At 33.0% G+C, this 20,839-nt stretch overlaps 1 protein-coding gene across 3 annotated transcripts in view; it reads right to left on the bottom strand.

Moving 5' to 3' along the window:
• FARP2 (FERM, ARH/RhoGEF and pleckstrin domain protein 2) overlaps window positions 1–20,839 on the bottom strand; it is a 60,696-nt gene that overhangs the window by 27,030 nt on the left and 12,827 nt on the right. For 2 of the 3 annotated variants that reach the window (XR_015698027.1, XM_014076650.2), the window contains exons 3-13: window positions 18,162–18,266; window positions 17,198–17,240; window positions 15,226–15,304; window positions 13,935–14,032; window positions 12,694–12,808; window positions 11,953–12,100; window positions 11,199–11,294; window positions 8,540–8,703; window positions 8,303–8,371; window positions 6,215–6,272; window positions 3,042–3,294 (exon numbers count right to left, since the gene is read on the bottom strand). Coding sequence is in view for 2 of the 3 variants with exons in the window: in XM_014076650.2 (XP_013932125.2) it covers window positions 3,042–3,294; window positions 6,215–6,272; window positions 8,303–8,371; window positions 8,540–8,703; window positions 11,199–11,294; window positions 11,953–12,100; window positions 12,694–12,808; window positions 13,935–14,032; window positions 15,226–15,304; window positions 17,198–17,240; window positions 18,162–18,266 (1,228 nt within the window). In the remaining variant the exon portion in view is untranslated. Of the gene's footprint in view, window positions 1–2,852; window positions 3,295–6,214; window positions 6,273–8,302; window positions 8,372–8,539; window positions 8,704–11,198; window positions 11,295–11,952; window positions 12,101–12,693; window positions 12,809–13,934; window positions 14,033–15,225; window positions 15,305–17,197; window positions 17,241–18,161; window positions 18,267–20,839 lie in introns of all 3 variants that reach the window. The other variant, XM_087725538.1, reaches the window with a different exon arrangement.

Raw genomic sequence — 20,839 nt, 5'->3', positions numbered from 1 at the left:
TGAATTGAAAAGATTTTTAGTAAAAATGTTTTTAGAAACATTTTTAAGATATGTATTATACCTTATAGTAATAGTGTTATCTATTATGTTTAGTATGTGAACAAGACTGTTAAGTAAGCATACTTCTACGTAATTAAGAGATAACAATAATAATTAAAAATGAAATTAGAGCTGAAGTATTTGATTCTAAAAAAACAACATTTCAGGTTAAACCTGACTCCTGGTGAATAGAGATACTGTATGTCCATGTTGGGTTTTTGTAAAATGGTTTGTCATTGCCTTTCAGATTCTTTAAAACTAATTGGTCTAGTTCTGTAATCTCCTGTCCAACCAGTAATCAGTTCTGATCCTATTTAACTTATGCAAAATCAGCCAATCCATCAGCTAAGCCACTTGCTATGACACCCACGTAGTAACACAAATTGTGTTCTTCCAAAGTTCAACTATGTGTGACTCTTTAGCTACACAACACCACCTATCTACTTACAATTTTTAAATTGATCAAAATAACTATTTAATATAGAATGAATACAGATTTATAATAATATATTATACAAAATGAATGTATCAGATATATATCTAATCATATAATATCTTATCTATTGCAATCAAATACCTTATCTGTATATAATGAAATTATATGCATTGATATGGCTGCTGAATTATCTGAAAACATAATTATTTTGCACAGAATCTTTAACATTCCTATCTGACACCCCCCCCCCTGTTTTCCTGCCTGATTGTTGACCCTTAGAGGATCAGCCTCTATTAAGTCGAGATATTTTTTCTATCTTGCCAAGAAAAACCAATTTTAAAACTTTGAGGAATTTAGAGTATTGCAAGATGAAAAAAAAATAACATCTACAGCATTAGATTGTTTAAGAATAAACAAACAGCTCCTGAACTATAACTTTGTTAAAAGAAACAGAATAATTATGAAAACAAGGAAAACTCCTTTTTTAAACAACAGAATGAACTGGACATTTATTTGTACACATTCACGCTTTTCCATGCAAAATTCTATTGAATACTATGGCTTTCTAGTTTCAATACCCAAATCAGCATTTCAGTGCATAGTATGCTGCCTACATCCTGGTTTTTTTACGGCTAATGAAGAAACTAGTTTGTCCAGCATGTTCAGTTTGCTTTATTCAAGAATGCTGTTTTATATTATATTCATTCATTCATTTGTTCATTCATTCATTCATTTGTTCATTCATTCATTCATTTGTTCATTCATTCATAGCCTGGAGATCTTATAAAATGGATAAACTGTTGTGAAAAAGTACTTTTAGCTGTTATTACAAAACGTACCAATACATTCACATATTCCTAATACCTGAGAATATAAGAACTAGTTTCTATTTCATACTGAAAATGCAGGCAATCTGATATATTAATAATTGCACTTATTTTTTTAAAAAAACATTCTAAAAATATAAAAGGCAAGAATGATAAGTGTTATACACCTTGCTATGGATAGCTTAATTTCAAAACTGCAGATGGGTCTTAGTTTTCATTCCAGTCCTGAAAACCATGCTTCTTTTTTGTAAGATAATAGAACTAGCCTCAGTAACAACTAGAACAGTTACTGAAAAAATGGCCAAAGTGTAATATTTTAAAGGCTTCTGGAAATTGTAACTCAGGACTTCTGTCTGTCTGTCTCTCTGTCTCTCTCTCTCTGTCTCTCTCTCTCTGTCTCTCTCTCTCTCTCTCTCACACACACACACGATACAATATTATTTTTATAACAAAAAAGTTTAAAAATATTTAATAATGAATATATATATATATATATATATATATATATATATATATATATATATATATATATATATATATATATATATATATATATATATATTTTACAGTGCCTTGTATTTACTATTGATGCCTTCACTGCAATATAACTTGTTCTTGATGCCTTAAAAATTAGAATGAGAGATTATTTCAATCACTGAAAATAATAATCAGGAAAAAAATGATGCTCAGGTACTTTTTAAAAATCTGATTCTAATCAGCATAAATTAATATGCAATATCATCCCAAATATTAATGGTTTGTGCATGTGTTTTCTGATTTATCTTCTTTAGTGAGATTTTTGAGATTATTCTGAAAGTCAAGAGAGAAATTCTCTATCGTAGCCTGAGCAAAAGGATTGCTAAAAAAGAGGTTTATATCTAATGGAGGTGCAGATTCTGAATCCCATGAATCATCAGAACTACTAGAGTCTTCTGTAGTGGTAGGTGGGTAACTCAGCTGTTCTAACTGGTCAATAATGTCAGTGAACTGAAGAGCTGAGCTTGATTCAGAACGAACTGAATATGCTGGAAAATTCACCATAGAACTAGCTTCAGACTGATTAGCAGAACTGTAAGTATGCATAAATGGTGTGCCATTTAATGTTAAATTGTTGAGAGAGCTACTTTCAGACTGGTTATTAATCAGTGAACTAGTTTCAGAAGGACTCAGGAGACTTTGCATTCTGCTTGCTTGTGCTTTAACTTCAAATAATTCTGAGGTATTTGATGGCTGCTGATTTCCATTGAAATCACTATCTCCTTCAAATTCAAATTCATCATCCACATTCATATCTACTGCTTCAATGGAATATCTATCAGGACTTGAATGAGAGGATACTATACTCTGTTGCAAAATTTCTTTAGTCAAAGTAGGTGAATCTGAGAGACACTTAGAAAGACTTGAGTCCTTTAAATCTAGGCCATCATACAAATAAGAAAAAGCTTCAGAGCCTCCAGCAAAAAAGGAGATTTCAGCTGGATCATCATCAATGAACTCCTCTGAAACATGAAGCTGAGAACTAACTAGCTTTACAAGAGGGGCATCCCTACCTTGAAGTTGACGCTGTTTACCAGCAATGATCATGCTTGTGGTAAAATCATCATTCCCATCATTTTCATGGTTGTAAGTTATCCTGCCTTCTTTGCTATACTTGTCTACTGCTATTTCTAAAGCACAATGATTTTCAATATCAGAACAAATGGGGCTGTAGTTTTCTTCAACATTACAAATCCCAACACCTTGGAATGACTGGAGGTTTGGTGATGCAGACTGTTGTACCACTTTCTTCCCAGTTTCTTCTGATATTGTACTATTTCCTTCTGCTGACAAGCTCCCGCCATGTGACATTCTGGATTCCAAAAAGAAAGAATTGCTTTCTGTCAAAGAGGACAAGCTGGCAATGTTTGAAGGTAATAAATTATCCATATGGAAGGAGGCGTATGTGCATGCATTCGATGCTGGAATTCTTAACCCTTCTGTAAATGAGATACTCTAGAGAGAAAAGAAAATTTAGCATTAGATTAATTATTTCACCATGAATCTAAGAAGGTCAAACATAAAATATCTAAATTGGCTTAGGAACTTATTCTTTAAGATCATAAAACTAGAATAACATGTATACCTCAATAGCCCCCCAATTTTTAAAAAAATCTTTGCTCCATTTCCAGGTTTTAGCAGCCCATTTTATTTTTGTTATAATGCACAGAAATATAAAAGCTGCAAGTCTTCTGTAACTAGGAAATATATGTGCCTTTTACAAATGGCACAAATGGCAATGCAATCAAATATTTGCGTTCCTAGTGTTCTCTGAGCCTGATTGTTATTCTGCAAACATAGCACGTGACATTATCAATGCACAGTAGAATGATATTTGTTGGTTGTTTATATGACAGCTTGCCCTTCCAAATTTCTTGGTGTAATTATCAAAACAAACCGCACATAAATAATTGCTATATTATTTTAGAATACTTTGAAAGACTTGCCTATTTTCATGGGTTAAAAGAGTGAATCCATACTACTGGTATAGTGTGACAGCCACTTTGTATTTTAATTCATTGTGAAATATATTTTATGGAGTATTTATATTACATTTTTAATTTTTTGTCAGCCACCCAGAATTACATCAATTAGAAAGAAAGCTATACAAATTGATATATTTCAAATCTAAATGCATTTCACTGCATTTGTGTATGAATATATGCATAAACATTATGACATACAACTAGTCCTCAACTTATGACCACAACGTAGCCCCAAATTTCTCTTGAAAAGTGAAACATTTGTTAAGTGAGCTTTGCCCCACTTTGTGAGGTTTCTTGACATAATTCTTAAGTGAATCACTGCAGTTCTTAATTTAGTAACATGGGTTGTTAAGTGAATCTAACTTCCCCATTGACTTTGCTTGTCAGGTGGTTGCAAAAGGTGATCACATGATCCAGGGACATCACAACCGTCATAAATATGAGATAGTTGTTAATCATCTGAATTTTGGTCACATAACTATGGAGATGCTGCAATGGTGATAAGTGTGAAAAACCATCATAAGTCACATTTCAGTGCTGTTGTAACTTTGATCTGTCACTAAATGAACTGTTGTAAGTCAAGTACTACCTATACAATGTTGTTTTTGTAACTTTAGTAAATGACTGTTCTATTGGCTTTTCATATCATATATAGCTATAGGTAATTCCTGCATTTTCATTGTAAGATTATACTGATAGCAATACTCATGCAGCAAAGAGAGATGGTTGGTGGAGTCAAAGGACTTAACAAGAAGAAGATGTATAGGTGTAAAACTGAAGGTTGTTGAGGAAATCTGATCTACAGAACAATGTAGAAAAAAAGTTTCTTTGAATGCACATTATTCTGCTCTATCAATTTTCTGATAAATGCCTATATATTGACAAATATAGTAGGCGAGATTAAAGTCAAAGTTTGAAAATCAAGTAATATTGTTAAAATAGAAAGAATACTTGCAAGACAGAAAAGTACTGGCTTGCAAGTACTTTTCATAAATGGTCTGCACCTCTGAAGTCGTGCATGTGCAATGTAAAATACACATGTGTGTATATGCATGTGCACACACGATACCATTTTCACACCAACCAGGGATAGTGATTTTATTGAGAAATAGCCAGAAATTCTTACTTAAAGCATGCAAAGAAGTTATGAGTCGGAGACAAATTAAAAGATTGTATGGATTACTCAGTGCTTTTGGTATGCCAAGTTAGGGCACTTACATGTGTCACCATTTGAGAGGTGATATATCTTCAGAACTGGGTAGAGCTGCTACTTTTTCTGTCATAACTGTACTTCAACTTGATATCTATAAGATCTAAACTGTCTTTTTCCAATCCATTTTAAGATAAAATTGAAATTGTAAACCTAATGATTTTAAATATCTAGCCTACATTTTTGTCTGACTTTTATTTTAACTACTTAGTTTGTTGAAATTAGGAACTTGCATACATTTTTTTTGGTGTTGATAAAGTTATGTCTCAGCTATTTTAAATAGACTTTAGATATTTTAAGTGTCTGGTATATGTTCATTAAATGTTTCCTTTGTATAGACATCACTTTATTTGGACCCTATTAAGGAGCAAAATGCAGATTATGTATTTTATGACTGGGAGGTGAAAGATATCCTCTGATTAAATAAATTCATCCAGTTTTAATGATGCAGCTTTAAAGGAATGATGGTGATCAGAGTAGTCTTTAACTACAAGAGGTTCTGTGTTGAAAATCAGCAGCAGTTCCAATTTAACAAATACACTTCAAGGCCTAACTGGAAAACTAAGGTAGCTCCGAATGCTGAACTTGAGAGATGACTAAGATCAGTAATTATATGACTGTGCTAACTATATTCTAGCAATCACACAAATCTACATTCCTATCAGAAATTACACTTATTGAAAAGCTTATGCAAGATCTTTTTAAAAAATACTGGTAATACCTGCCCCTCATTAATTAAATTCCTTATTGAAGTAAGATAATATCCAATATTTAGTCAAACAACTTGAACAAATCGCACAGTTCCATCCATTTATATTTTGCTGATAAGTTTAAATAGTACACCCTTTTCGCAAACTCCATAGCAAACCTGAAACTAAGACCTGGTTGTGGCAGGGGCATATGGAGTTTAGCATAGGGGAAATTGAGAGAAAAAACTCGAATCTTCTTGCTGTCAAGATAATTCTATTTTGTAGGCTTTTACATTTTGATTAATGTACTACATAGTGATATAAAATACATTAATACAGTTCTTTACGATACATAATGCATAATTATCTAGTACCACTTCCAGAAGTAAAAAAAAAGACCATGCATATTTTATATTTGAGAACATCAAATGATTTTCATAATTTTGTTAATCATGATACTTTACTTAAAACAGGTTAATTTCAAGACTAACCTGTTTGGGTGCATCAGGAGTCAAGGTGTGAGCAGACATTCTAGTTTTGCTATGTCTCCTGTAAACAAAGAAGTTGATACATGCAACTGAGAAATAATCCAAGCTGTCTTTCTGCTATATACAGGTTTAAAAAGTAATTATTTTACAAGAAATTATCTCTCAAGCTGATTTACTGTATAAAAATATGAAATTCAGAACTTTCTCTTTCTAAATTCATAATTTAACTTCCTAAAAAAATTGTTTACAAATTAGAACTACAATATTCAAAATATAAAATATACAATAAATATAAAAGTTACTAGTTTTTATATAAAGTAAACCCAGTATTAAAATATATAAAATAACATTGCTTAAGAAAAAAACATCAAATCCAACTAAACTCTACATATAATTAAGCAGAAATGGAGGCAATCTAACTTGCTTAGAGAGTTCTTTAGATCTAATTTTATCTCCTTTTACCATCATCCTAACTCTGTTGGTGGTTGAACACGCAATATGATCGCTGAAATTTAGAACTATCATATAGCTAGATGGAGGAAAACAATCTTTGACAAAACAGACCTCCAACCTATCTGTCCAGCAAGCCAAATCATTCCTTCTAGTTCCACATTCTGAAAAGATTCAGTCACATCACATGGAATGTAGATTGCTAAACAGCCCATATTCTAATGCCGTGATGGCGAGCCTATGGCACGCGTCCCACAGATTGCATGCAGAGCCATTTATCAGAGCACATGAGGTGTTGCCCTGTCAGTTGGCTGGCCAGCTGACTTTGGCCTTCTTTTGAGGCAGTTTTTCGCTCTCCAGAGGCCGAAGCGCAAAAAAACGGTCCTACGGTCAAACCGGAAGTTTGGGAATGGACTTCTGGTTTGGCTGTAAGTCAGTTTTTCGCCCTTGCCTTCAGGAGGCTTCCCTGAAGGCTCCAGAGGGCAAAAACTGGCCTTACGGATAAACCGGAAGTCATCATTCCCAAACTTCCGGATTCCCTGTAGGGTCATTTTTCACCCTCTGGAGGCTTCAGGGAAGCTCCTGAGGCCTCCGGAAGGCATCCGGGAGGGGAGGAGGCTGTTTTCACCTCCTCAAGCTCCTAGAAAGCCTCTGAACCCTGGGGAGAATGAAAAAAACGTACCAAAAGAAGGGGGGAGTAACGCGCATAGCATTATAGGTTTGGCACACCCGTGCACAACCCCCCTGCACTTCCACGCTTTTAGCACGGGAGCCAAAAAAAGATTTGCTATCACTGTTCTAATGTATATTTTAGGAAACTGTAGATTATGAAGCTTTTTCTTGACTTCAGATACACCAGTCATAGTATTCATACAACTTCAAATAATGTAGACATTTTAAGAATGTATAACTTAATATTTTAGCATTAAAATATGTATTAATCATGTAGCAGGCCTGGGATTAAATTTCCCAGGTAAACATCGCAGAGTACGAAACGGGAATTCTGGAGCCATTTTTATTAGTCAAAGTAGCAATGAGCTTGAAGGACTAATAGCCTGCCTTTGCATATTATAATTTTATATGTTTACTGATACCCAATACAACTTTTTTTTCTATTTTTTCTATTTTTTTCTACTGATGAGATAGGCCCCAAACATACTTTTACATCAGCAAGGAATTAAGTGATTAGGACATGCAATTCAAAGCATTACAAATACTATTGTACAAAAGATATGACCATTTGCTTTGATTATTGTAATAATGAACAAATATATATATGAAGAATAACTATAAGATATTCCTTCAATTGACATTAACTGGTTTGGTTTAGTTTGGTTTCTTAGAAGTAAAAAAGTGTTTAAATCAATCAATTAAATATTTAACAATTAATAATTCCATCCTGTCTAAGATTCAATTATCCATAGCTTCACTAAATTTAGTGAATTTTGAATTTTAAAAAACCAAGTTGTTGCTAAAAACATGAAAACTACAACTTAAAAATCAAATTAATTGTACTGTTATAAACTTATTCTAAATATAAATAGTAGAATGCTATTATTTTAAAAGAAAGACTAAGGAACACATAAGATAAAATCCAAAATAGTAACAGTTTGCTGGTTTACAGCATAAATAGTTTATTACCTTTCATAAGGAATTTTCTTCAACCCACTCTCTCTAACATAATCCACCAATTGTTTTTGTGTTCGTCCACTATAAAACAATAAGTATAAATATTTTAAAAATCTCATGAGAACCATATTTAAACCTGTGCTTTTAATTTCTGTAGTAATAAGATTCTACATTTTTAGGATAAAAAAGAGGAGGGAAAGCTTTCTTGAATGCCTTTCTTGTTACAAAAGAAAATGAGTTATATCATACCTGTATCTGAAAGATGATCCTCTGCTGAAGAAGACTGGTTTTGGTTTTGGTTTTGGTTGATCAGATAACCTAAAGAATGTGTGATACTCAACACATATCTTCCACAGGTTTTTGCACTCATCTCTACCTCCCAAAAGAAATTCCAAAGTATCCTGATATGGACCCTAGAATTACAAAATAAACAGGACTCAAAAAGTCAGACAGATTTAATGGCACTCTGTGTGGTTTAATGTATTTAAACTACACACAAGTAGCCGTTAATTTATCATCATGGGAAGGTAAGAGAGAAAATAATTTAAACAATTCTTGCTAGAAATAAGCTAATGCACAGCCCTTTCTCGAATATACTATGGTGATTTGGATGGGAAATATAAACTATTTGAACTGCACAAAGTGTTTGAACAAAAAAATTAAGACAAGATTCATGTGGAGACAATCATTCATCAATATGAATGAATACAAGCAGGAGTAAAATAAGTCATTACTATATTTAAAGAAGTTACTGGTCACAGCATATTTAGGATACTATTACTTCTTTGTTGATACATCCAACTCTGTAAAAGGGTTAAACATAGCAATTTAGTATTGAAGATCCCTAAGTTCTAATAAAGATGAAACCGGTGTCTCCTATTGCTAATATAATATAACATGGATAGCCATTTTTATTTGCCCCAAAACCTCTGTATGTATGTATGTATGTATGTATGTATGTATGTATGTATGTACGTATGTATGTGTATATATATATATATATATATATATATATATATATATATATATATGTGTGTGTGTGTGTGTGTGTGTGTGTGTGTGTGTGTGTGTGTGTGTGTGTGTGTGTGTTTTATTTGTGCTGATAAATAAATAAAGGGAGACTAGTATAGATCTATTTCAAGCTATTTAGCTCTCATCAGCTAGCCATACCCTTACTGGGATTCGAACCTGTGCTGTATTGCATCTTAGGCAAACGTCTTAGCCATCAAGCCACAGGTCTCCTCCTTATCAGCTGAAGCCAGGGAAGAAGGTATATATTAGTGTCACAACCCCTGGTAAGCCCCAATTATGGGAGGAAGCTAACTGCTTCCAACATCTGTCAATCGGCTCGTCACAAGAGTCCATCACGACAGAAACCCAATATTTTTACTGTTGCCTTTTTGTTATATTTGTGTATATATACAACACTACTCCTGGAAACACCAAGCCTGAAGTAGTCTGAAGCAGCCTGAAGATGACGAATGAGACTTCGTCGAAACGTCGCCAAGACATCTCCAATTCTACGCGGGAGAAAACCCAAACAACTAGAGACCTACATACTAACACCCGCGAAAACCTCAGAAAACATACATACATACATACATACATACATACATACATACATACATACATATATATATGTTAGGCATTTATGGCACAATGGCAACATTGGGGGGAAAAGACATGCTCAGTTTATGTGTGCTTCAGAGGCAATAATTTGTAGTGTTTCAGGTGATAAGGCAAATAGCTATTTAGCATCAATTGAAAGGACAATCTTTGAAATACTATAATGTTCTTCCAAGTGCCACTAATATAATTATAGGACAAATGTTCACTATTTCGATCACACTGCTCTACCACCGAGCAACATTTTTTCCATGTACATGAATAATTGCCACATGAACTAAAAATATCCTTTGAAGAAAACTACAAGAAAGTCTGATATCAGGTACAATAATATCCTTGCACAAGAAGTGAATGTTGAGAACAGATATAAAATTCATCAATTATTTTTTTTTCAGATACAGTAACTATATATATATAGTTCGATTCCCAAACTTGGGTATGGCTAGCTGATGAGAGCTAAATAGCTTGAAATAGATCTATACTAGTCTCCCTTTATTTATTTATCAGCATAAATATAGCATATATATATATATATATATATATATATATATATATATATATATATATATATATATATGTATGTATGTATGTATGTATGTATGTATGTATATATATATGTATATATATATATATGTATATATATGTATATATATATATATATATATATATATATATATATATGTATATGATGTATATGTATATGTATATGTGTATATATATATATATATATATATATATATATATATATATATATATATATATATATATATATATATATATATATATATATATATATATACACATATACATACATACATACATACACACACACACACATACATACATACACACACATTAGATAGATCTGATTCTGTATTTGTTATGTTAGCATTCAGGAGGAAATAGAGTTGAAGTATGATGAAACAGGAAGGTTTTAACAATTTTTTCAGAACATTAGAAGGAGAAAGGGTTGCTTGAGCCTTCAGGAGGAAGCATGTTTTGTATTAGGGAGACAACTATAGAAAAAGACAACCGGTGTATTGGCTCTTGTAGGAATGCATTGTTATGTGTACACCAGACATGACTGGTTTTAGAGTATCAGCATGTACAAAAGAAAGGTTGTGTTCTCAAATTATAAGTGGAACCCATCTTTGTCTGATCAAATAATATCCCTCAACATAATGTCACAGAAATAACAGCCTTATCTGACGGTCTGCATGCATGTCAGCTCATACTTAAACTCAACATAAAATTATAGAAAATATATTATGATAGTACTTACATGAACTTCTGGATGAAGCTTGATAAGAAATCGTTTTCTCTTGAAGCTTATTTTTCGGATTTTGGACCAGTTGAAAGTATTGATTTTTATATTGCCCTGTGTTAAATGCAATATGTAGTAAGTGAAGAAATATTCATAATAATACAGGATTTAAACACATTTCTCAGCATCCTTCTTTGAGGTAGATGGGTGGTTCAGAAATGCGAAAAGTAAATTAAATATACAAATAAAATAAAATATACATATAACGGGATTTAAACATATACATGTATAAGCATATACTATCAGATTATTATTTTAGCTACACCTGTCTAAATAAATATTTACTATTGTCTCCTCAATACCAAGAACAAGATTCTATAGGACTTTGATAAAAAAAGACTTAAGGCAGAGATAAGGGTGAGATGCTATAAATTATTGTGAACTCTCTTGAATCAGACCATTTAAATTATGCTAGTCAGCATGCCACAATCAAGTTTTTTAAAAATATGATTCCTTTTTTAAACCTGCTACTTCAGCTTGAAACTACCAGCATTGGCAAACAGATGGGGAAATGAACTGTATGGACTCCAAATGAAGAGTTATCTGATTAATCATTTGTATTTATTTAGTCAAAAAAAGTTTAATCTGCCTCAAGAAGTTAGAAAGAAATGTAAAAGTGAACTTTAATTTTTCATTCAGAAAGGATGCCAAGCTCTTGACTCTTGATTAAACTTAGAACAATATTTTAAAATATTTAAAATTACTTTCTTACCTGGAAAACCAATACACCCATGTTTGAAACAGCCAGATTAATTTTTGTCCCTTCACGATCAGATGCCAAGTGATATCTCATGCCATACATCTCCAATTTCCGACCTATTTCAAGCACCTGGAAGTCTGATTCGGCAGGGGTTTCGCCCCTTTAGTAATAAAAATAAAATAAAAATACAGAAGTTATTGATGAATTTATGACACTCCGAATATGTATGAAAATGGAGCGATTTAAGGCAACTAAATGGAAATACTCCTTCCTTGCAAGTAGCCACATGGGTTTACTTTATCGAGTCAAAGGGGGGAAATAACCTAACAACAGCATATAAAAATAACTTGAAAATGATGCTCTTTATTAATTAATTTTATTTAGTATCTAGATTTCAATCAACTTACCAATAGTTGGTAAAAAAAAATGACTGAGGCTAATAAATAGCTTGGTTATTGTCTTGGAGACATTTCGTTACCCAGCTAGACAACATCATCAGTGCCAGAAGGGAGGGGGTTTACTCTCTGTTTATATATAAGTTGCTTACCATGTGAGTGTTGATAGAAGTGTTATTGGTAATTTTTTGATTAAGCTGTTGTTTACTGTTTGATTGGGGTATTATTTACTGCTTGACTGTTGGTTTCCTATTAATTTTGGTGTTTATCTCTGCTTACCTGGGTGTTGGTTGCTAGCACGGAGGTTTTTTGGTCTTTAAAAAAAATTAAACAAAAATCAGAAAATAATTTTACTTACATATGCTTTCTGTGAAATGCAAGTATTTTTTCTTGCAGTCTTTCCTGGTTTGGAAAGTATTGATTGTTTTTAAGATGTTCGTGATCTCCTGATTCATCAAAATCCCCAATTTCCGCTGTGACATAACCGAAAATATATTTAAAACAAAATACTTCACTATTTCAGACTATAAGTATTTCAAACTCTTAGCAAATTATTATTTTATGGTGTTTTACAAAAATGATTAATTTATTAGAATTTCAAGGAACAAGATATGCAAATTCAGCTGAATTTATTTTCTTTCATTTATCATGGCAGAAACCAGAAAGGAGAACATCCTTGACTTAATCTTCAGTGATTATGTATCTAATATGTATCATATATGCTGCTATGCTGGAATTATGGGATTGCTGAATTTAAGGTGAATGGTTACATTGCCAAAAGGGTTCAGATCTAACTGCATAAAAATAAATATCACTAAGGCTTATGGAAAGGGAATGGATGCCTCATTGTTTATGGCTGATACAGACACAACTAATGCAACAGTAAAATTTATATAGTCTTACAATCCTTTATCTAAAAATAGTGCATTGAGTGAAGACTGTATAATCAAATGACAAAGTTACTGTATATTATAAGTGAAAACACGTCTTATATGTCAACAAAAGAAACAAAGTGCCAATCAAATCAACACATGGCAAACACTATATTAGCTGAAACCCTCAGTTAGATCACAATAGATTTCTCTGTATGTAAAAGGAAATAAAATGTTTTAATATCTGAATTCGGGGATTCTTCCATGAATAAAATGACCTTTATTCAAATAGAGCAGAAAATATTGGTGCTATAGATTTGCTATATTTAAGAAATACAAAACATACCAAAAGTCAGGTCTCTTAAACAATTTGTTATCTAAATTACTTTAAATGTGTGAAATAGTTACCATTTTCTTCTAAACAGTTTCTTATTCATTTGATGCATAATTTTGAACATTGAGTTAAGATATACATATATATGCATACATACTCTGAAAACATAGTAAAACATATTGTGACTGGCCTATGGGCACTGCTTTTTGATATTCCCTGTATATTATTTTGTATTCAAGTATTGATTAAACCAAAACTTGCTTCAGTTGACCAAGTTTGCTGAATCACACACCATCTGATTCTGCCAATGTAATTCCAAATTCTTCTTATGTCAATATTTCTCAAGCATGAAGCCGATGCATTATCATCTATAAAAGAACATTTCATACTAACATTGTAGAAGATGAGATATGAGGAGTGCTGCTGTATTGTCATTACAGGTAAGACGTTCCTCTGCCAGATCTCTCTTCATTTGCAGTGCAAACAGATATCTAAAACAAAAGAATTAATAACATGTCTGGTATTTTGAACCACAGAACATTACATATTCTAGAAAGAAGGACACAATCTGGCAATAGCCATAGCACAAGCAAGATTGCAACAGGCCCATTAGCAGCTGCTTACTTTTACTCTAAGTCTCTAACTTACATATAAGAATTACAGAGTTCCACTTGCTTACTGCTACATCATCTTAGTGACTATTATTTACCATCTTATTAAGCAAATTTGGAAAATTTTAAGATCAATTTTAACGAGTGCAAAATTTGGCATGAATATATTTTAACATAAACAACATATTCAAGTGATGATTATATGATGATATGCATCCAGGATATAATGACTTGGGTAACAAGACCGCTGATCAAATTTGTGGAAGACTGCACACTACAGAAGGTTAGACTAGATGATCCTCATGGTCACTTCCAGCTCACAATTCTATGGTTAATCTACAGGTACTGTTAAACTGTAATTCCAAGCTTCACTGATTAAGGGTGTGCAACTACTTTTGAATTAAACATCAACAATTTATCAATATACAAACATACATCAATTTACCAAGCTTGTGTTGTAACAAAAAAATATACAAGGGAAAGACAGTTGCAGAAGTAGTATAAAAAAACTGATCAATACTATTTCATGTGCCCAATGTAGATAAATCTGCCATGTGTTTTCATTCTAAAGATATTTTATTTTATCTCCCGGCTTAAAAAATTATTACAGAAATGATCCACAGCACTAATTATATGTGTTGTTTCTCAATATTTGAATTAGGCCTTCTTTTCTTTTTTTCATTCTTTTCAACAAATGGTTAAGAATTTCTTTTTTGCTTGGAGTTCTTATAACATAATTTTTCATTTTCTTCCTTCTCTTTTTTCTTTTATATTGGTTATTATATGGTTATATTATATTATGTATATTACACTATAAATATCATATATCCCTTTTAAACTATCATTTTGCACTTTATTTTGTTTTTAATTATGTTTCTTTTATATGATTTTTGGTTTGTATCTATAAACTGCCCAAAATCAACTTGGATAGTAAAAAGGGTGATATCTAAATTTGATCGTTAAATAAATAAAGTTGTGTTGCATGTATACTAGTATTTATTAATTGTATATAATAAAGCAACTAATAAAAGCTATTTTCTCTCTTTTTTTAATGGAATATAGAAAGTCTTTACCTGGTATACTCCTCTTGCAATTGGCCAGGGTCTGGAGGAAAGAACTTTACAGCTAGACGAAGCACCGTGTTCTTTGGTCCTACAGAAAGCCAATAGATCAGTAAAACATGACAGTCAACTCACAAATCTTATTCTTTTATTGTAATTGCATGTTTGATGTCCTTAATTGTTATAAATTTTAAAACTAATCATGAGATTGTGGCTTTATCAATGGATTGCCACTGACTTACAGACTACTGTCCTTATACTATTTCTCAAAGTTTGGGAGAGTTCCCAAATGAATAACAGTACATTCATTACATGTTACACCTTATAAAAATATCTGAGGTATTACGCACAAAATATCAAATTAAATTTAGTAGGGAAAGATGGCAGGATCAAATAGTTTATTTTAATTCAATATTTAATAAAATATTAGTCACTTTTAACACCATAATCTTCCCAAAGTGCCTTTAAAAATTAAAACAATTTAATGATAAAGTTGGAATTTTGAACACGAGAACAAATAATGAAACCTATCAATTGAAAGACAACGATGCCCCAGGCTTTTGCTTAAAATCTACTTGAAATCATCTTTAAAGCAACAAATGAAAGCAACTATACATTCTTCTAGAAGAAAGTTCCACAGAACAAAGATTACTCTTAAAAAGAAATTTATTTTCTATAAGCCATACACAATTCAATGACAGAGAGCAACCAGTGCAAAGATCTAATTTATTAACAGGAAGATTGTCCAGTGAACTCTAGACTCTGAAATAATCAGTGAATATCTAACTTATAGTGACAACATCTGAGATTGTACGGGAAGCCAACTGGATTTATAGACCAAAAAATGTACAAAGTGCAGATTCCTTTACTTATTTATGTTCTGTTCTTAAATCAAGCTTTCTTGGAACTGTGCAACTGATATGCAAACTCACACTAAGGCATGGCTTTTAAAAAAATATTCCAGAAACCCGCCCACAACTCTTCTGAACCGGCTTTTTCACTTCAGATCTAATTAGCTATATATCATTAGTGCACATTGCTCTTATATCTAAAAGTATTTAAATTCGCTGCTTTCTTGCTCTGTTCACAAATTAATTTACTCTTTTTACAATGCCTGATGGCCTTGTAGCCAAGTAATTGTTGCACATTTATATAACTGCTATTGCTGCCCTGAAAACTCTGGGCCCTATCTCAAACCTCTCATTTGAAAGTAATTTCATAAATATTTTCTTATTGTTTCTAACATATGAAAACAACATTATTTCCCTAAAATTGACAAAAAAGCATAAGAAAACATTCATAAATCAAAGATTCATTCTTATTTCATCATAGCCTACAACATTAAGAATTCGAGACTAAGAATTCCTATCCAATTAAAAGAATATATTTAGGATTTAGAACCAATGTTATTGGGAAATTGAGAACTTCAATTCAAACAAATAAAACAAAAGAAGATTTTGAAACTAGCTAAAAGGACAAGTTCTGCCTTCTGCCATCTGAGAAAAATAAATCCTGGTCTATAAGTGAAAATACAATAAAATAATCAGCATTTGTATTATTGAATTTGTTAAATTGTTATTTTTGTTACAACAATTTAAAGAATAGTATAATTAACTTAATTAAGGCTAATCATTACTTTAAAACAGCTTCAGCCTTTGGGAATGGGGCAGTGGTGGGATTCACTTACCTTTGCTACCAGTTAGCAGATGTGCGCGCGCTCAATACGCTCACACATGCCACCTTCTGTGCATGCGCACTGTCTTCTTCACATGCACAGACCGTGCATTATATTGGGGCAGGTGGGCAGCCACCACTACCGGTTCACCTGAACTGATAAGAACCGGTAGAATACCACTACTGGAATGGGGGTGGCAACATGTTTTTAAAATATACATTCCAGTATATAAGCAGCATCATTTTCTAAAAAGTGTTGTTTCAGCTAAATTCCAGAAAGAAACATTGAATTATAAATATATACACTTACTTCTTACTTGTTTTACAATAGGTTTCATCGGCTCCAACCAAATCTGAATTAAAGAAATAGACAGATAAACAGGCAAACATTATCATGCAACTAAATCAATTCTAACAATTGTAAACATTATCTGCTTGCATCTCTCACTTAAAAACCAATTTAGCTAAACTAAATCTGGTAAATAAAAACATCTGTTAACATACTTTTCAGAAATGTAGTGAAAAAATGGGATAAGGAATTGCAATATATTCTAATTAAAGGAAAACACTCTTGGAATTAATCGCAAGAAAAATTTGTCCATTTGAATATTTTGGAGCTTGATCCAATTAGCAACAGCATCTGTGGTGGGATTCAAATTTTTTTTACTACCAGTTCTGTGGGCGGAGGTTGGTGTCCATGGCAGGGGAAGGATACTGTAAAATCTCCATTCCCTTCCCACTCCAGGGGAAGGTTACTACAAAATCCCCATTTCCTCCTGATCAGCTGGGACTCAAAAGGCAGAGAATAGATGGGAGCTATTTACTGGTTCTCCTAACTACTCAAAATTTTCACTACCAGAATTTTTTTCCGAAACTGGTCAGAACCTGCTGAATATTACCTCTGAACAGCATATTGAATGTAATATTGTTTAGTTGCAAAACTGAATCTATTAGTTCATTCCATGAAGCAAAACTTCAAGTTACTTTACATGTTTGCTTATTGAGTTATGTGAACCAAGATCTGTAAACCAAGTTGAAAAAATAAATGAAATACAAAACAACACAGTAGCTATATTTTTTGTAGATGGACTTCTTGGTGAAGGATCCTCTGTTGAGGATTTATGGAATTTGCAGTATTTTTCAGAGTATAAGACACACCCTTTTCCCTCAAAAAAGAGGCTGAAAATCTGGGTGCGTTTTTCACTACAGACTTTTCTAAGCAAACAAACAAAATCAAAGAATGAAAATAATGGGGGGGAAAACATGCTACATACCCAACATGATTGCATGTTTTGGAACTCAATTCCAAAGTAGTCAGATTCAATCAAATTCAGACGATTAAATATATCTGTCAGTAGTTTCTGGCCACAACATTTTGACTGGAAAAATAAAAAAATATAATTAAGTTTTATGATATTCAAGGTGGATTAAATGTTAAAAAATGCTAATGTTAATTTCAAGGGTCTGTATTAAAAAAAATCAAAGTTTTAAACTGTTCAAATCAAGAAAAATATTGCTATATATGTATATAGCAGTACAGCAGTGACGTGCAGTCAGGGAGGCAGGGGAGGCAGATCCTCACCACTGTCACCATGAAAAGAAAAAGAAATCTAAAAGGAAAAAGGCAAGAGCTGAGGTCAGGCTGAGCTAGTTGCTGCCAGAGTCAACATGGATGACTCTGCTTAGTGCTTAACTGTTTAAAAAAGCTTCTAAAAAAGCGCCCTCTACAGGAGGAGGCAGGAGAACCACGTGTTTCATCTAGTCTGATTTTAGGCGTTTTATGATCACTCGAGCAGAGTTAAGCAAGGGTTAAAAGCCGAAAAATTCCTGATGTCGATGAGGCACGTGGTTCTCCTGCCTTCTCCTGTAGAGAGCGCTTTTTTAGAGAATATTTTAAACAGTTAAGCAGAGTCATCCACGGTGACTCTGGCAGCAACTAGCTCAGTCTGATCTCAGCTCTTGCCTTTTTCCTTTTACATTTTTTTTTCTTTTCATGATGACAGGCAAGAGCAGAGTTGATATCCATTCTGAAACAGCTGGAAAAGGTACGTGTGGGTCAGAGGGAGGGGGAGGAATTAAAACGTCATCCTCCTGGTGCGGGGCTTTGGGCAAAGACTGGAGGGAAGTGCTCTCCCTCCCCAAGTGTAGTTTGATTTCAGGCAGAGCCATGTTGTCTTTTTAAACCTGTAATCAGCGAAGCTGGGCTGGATCCTTCCGGGGCTGGGGGAAAGTGTGTGTGCTCCAGTATGGCTCTTTGACTGGCTTCCTGCCTCCTCCTGTGGTCTCCCTGACTCCCTCCAATCCATTTTGTGTGTGTGTGTGTGTGTTTGAGAGGGGTGGAGGGAGGGAGAGAGGGAGGAAGGAGAGGAAGGGAGAAGAAAAAGAAAAAGAAAGAAGGAAACTTATTTTGCAAAGGAGAAAAACAAATGCTGTCACTTTAAATCGGAACTGAACATGCCTGGCTGTGGAATTCTGGGAGTTGAAGTCCACAAGTATAAAAAAATTTGTGTCAGTGCCTCACCAGCCATAAACCTCATCGCACGTCACTGCAATACAGTGTGTAAGTTTTTTTGTACTATTACCATTTTCATGTTGCATACATAACAACAAAATTCTATAGCACTTTATTTTCTTTCCTTTTCAAAATATATCTTAATATATACATAATAAACATCCTATGTATACAGTATATTTCAACAGATCATCTGGTTTTAAGAAATCATCTAATATATACATAATCAAAGTTACTTTAAATTAAACTTTAGATTTTAAGTTACACCGGAAGAAAATTAAAATTATATAACAATAGATGCATGATCTTTCTTATAATCTGACAGCTTTTAGCATTCTTTATTTACCATTGTTCATAAAGGTGGAGGGACTTGTACTGATATTGAATTGGATTAGCAAAAAATGCCCCAATGAGGAGTTACCCCTCAAGATTGTCATATTTGTCTGACAGTCTTCACAACTACATTTGGCCAAATTTCCGCTTGATTTACAGCAGTTCATTTAGTGACTGTTCAAAGTTACAACGGCACTGGAAAAAGTGATTTATGACCGTTTTTCACATTACCTTTGCAGCATCCTCATGGTCATGTCATCAAAATTCAGATGCTTAGCAACTGACCTGATATTTATGACAGTTACAGTGTCCTGAGTTCTTGTGATCACTTTTTGCTACCTTCTGAGCAGCAAAGTCAATGGGAAAGCCAAGTTCACTGAACAACTGCGTTACTAATGGTGTTAACAACTGCAATGATTCACTTAACAACTGTGGCAAGAAAGATAATAAAATAGGGCAAAACTCACTTAACAAATGACTTGCTTAGCAACAGAAATTCTGGGCTCAATTGTGATCCTAAGTCAAGGACTATCTGTGTTAAAAGCTGCCACAAATCTTGCAACCTTTAAAAATTCCCAAACTTTAATCTGTCACATAGATTTCTCCCTATTTAGAGTAGATTTAAGTGGTAAAATTTCAGCTCTGTCCGCTAAAGCAAAACATGGCAGCTAATACGATTAACACAGGCTACTCCATCTTTAGTGGGTAAATTAGGGATTAAGTTCACAACCTAGGACTCCAAAACTGAGTTTAGAAAGAACTCAAAAACATATAACATGTGTTAATATATGTTTACATTTTTATCATTTTGTTAAATTTTATTGTTGTAAGCTGCTCCCAGTAGCGTCAAGAGATGGACAGCAAATAAATTTAACAAATAAATAACAAATAATATAAAGCCAAGAAAGTTATGCCATATGTTCACAGCTCCTGGAACGAGGAAAAGTCTTACTACCATACACATTGTTGTCAGCTGAATCTTCTGAACTATCCTCAAGAGATTTTCCAAAGAAATTCTCTGATCATTAATCACTTTACCCAGGGAACCCCCATCTACAGACAGTCCTCAATTTACAATCACAATTGAGCCCAAAATTTCCATTGCTA

Source organism: Thamnophis sirtalis, unplaced genomic scaffold (assembly GCF_051295495.1).
Source record: "Thamnophis sirtalis isolate CommonGarterSnake01/CBP01778 unplaced genomic scaffold, rThaSir2_p1.2 scaffold_11, whole genome shotgun sequence".
Lineage (NCBI taxonomy): Eukaryota > Metazoa > Chordata > Lepidosauria > Squamata > Natricidae > Thamnophis > Thamnophis sirtalis.
This window is presented reverse-complemented; position numbering and strand designations above follow the sequence as displayed.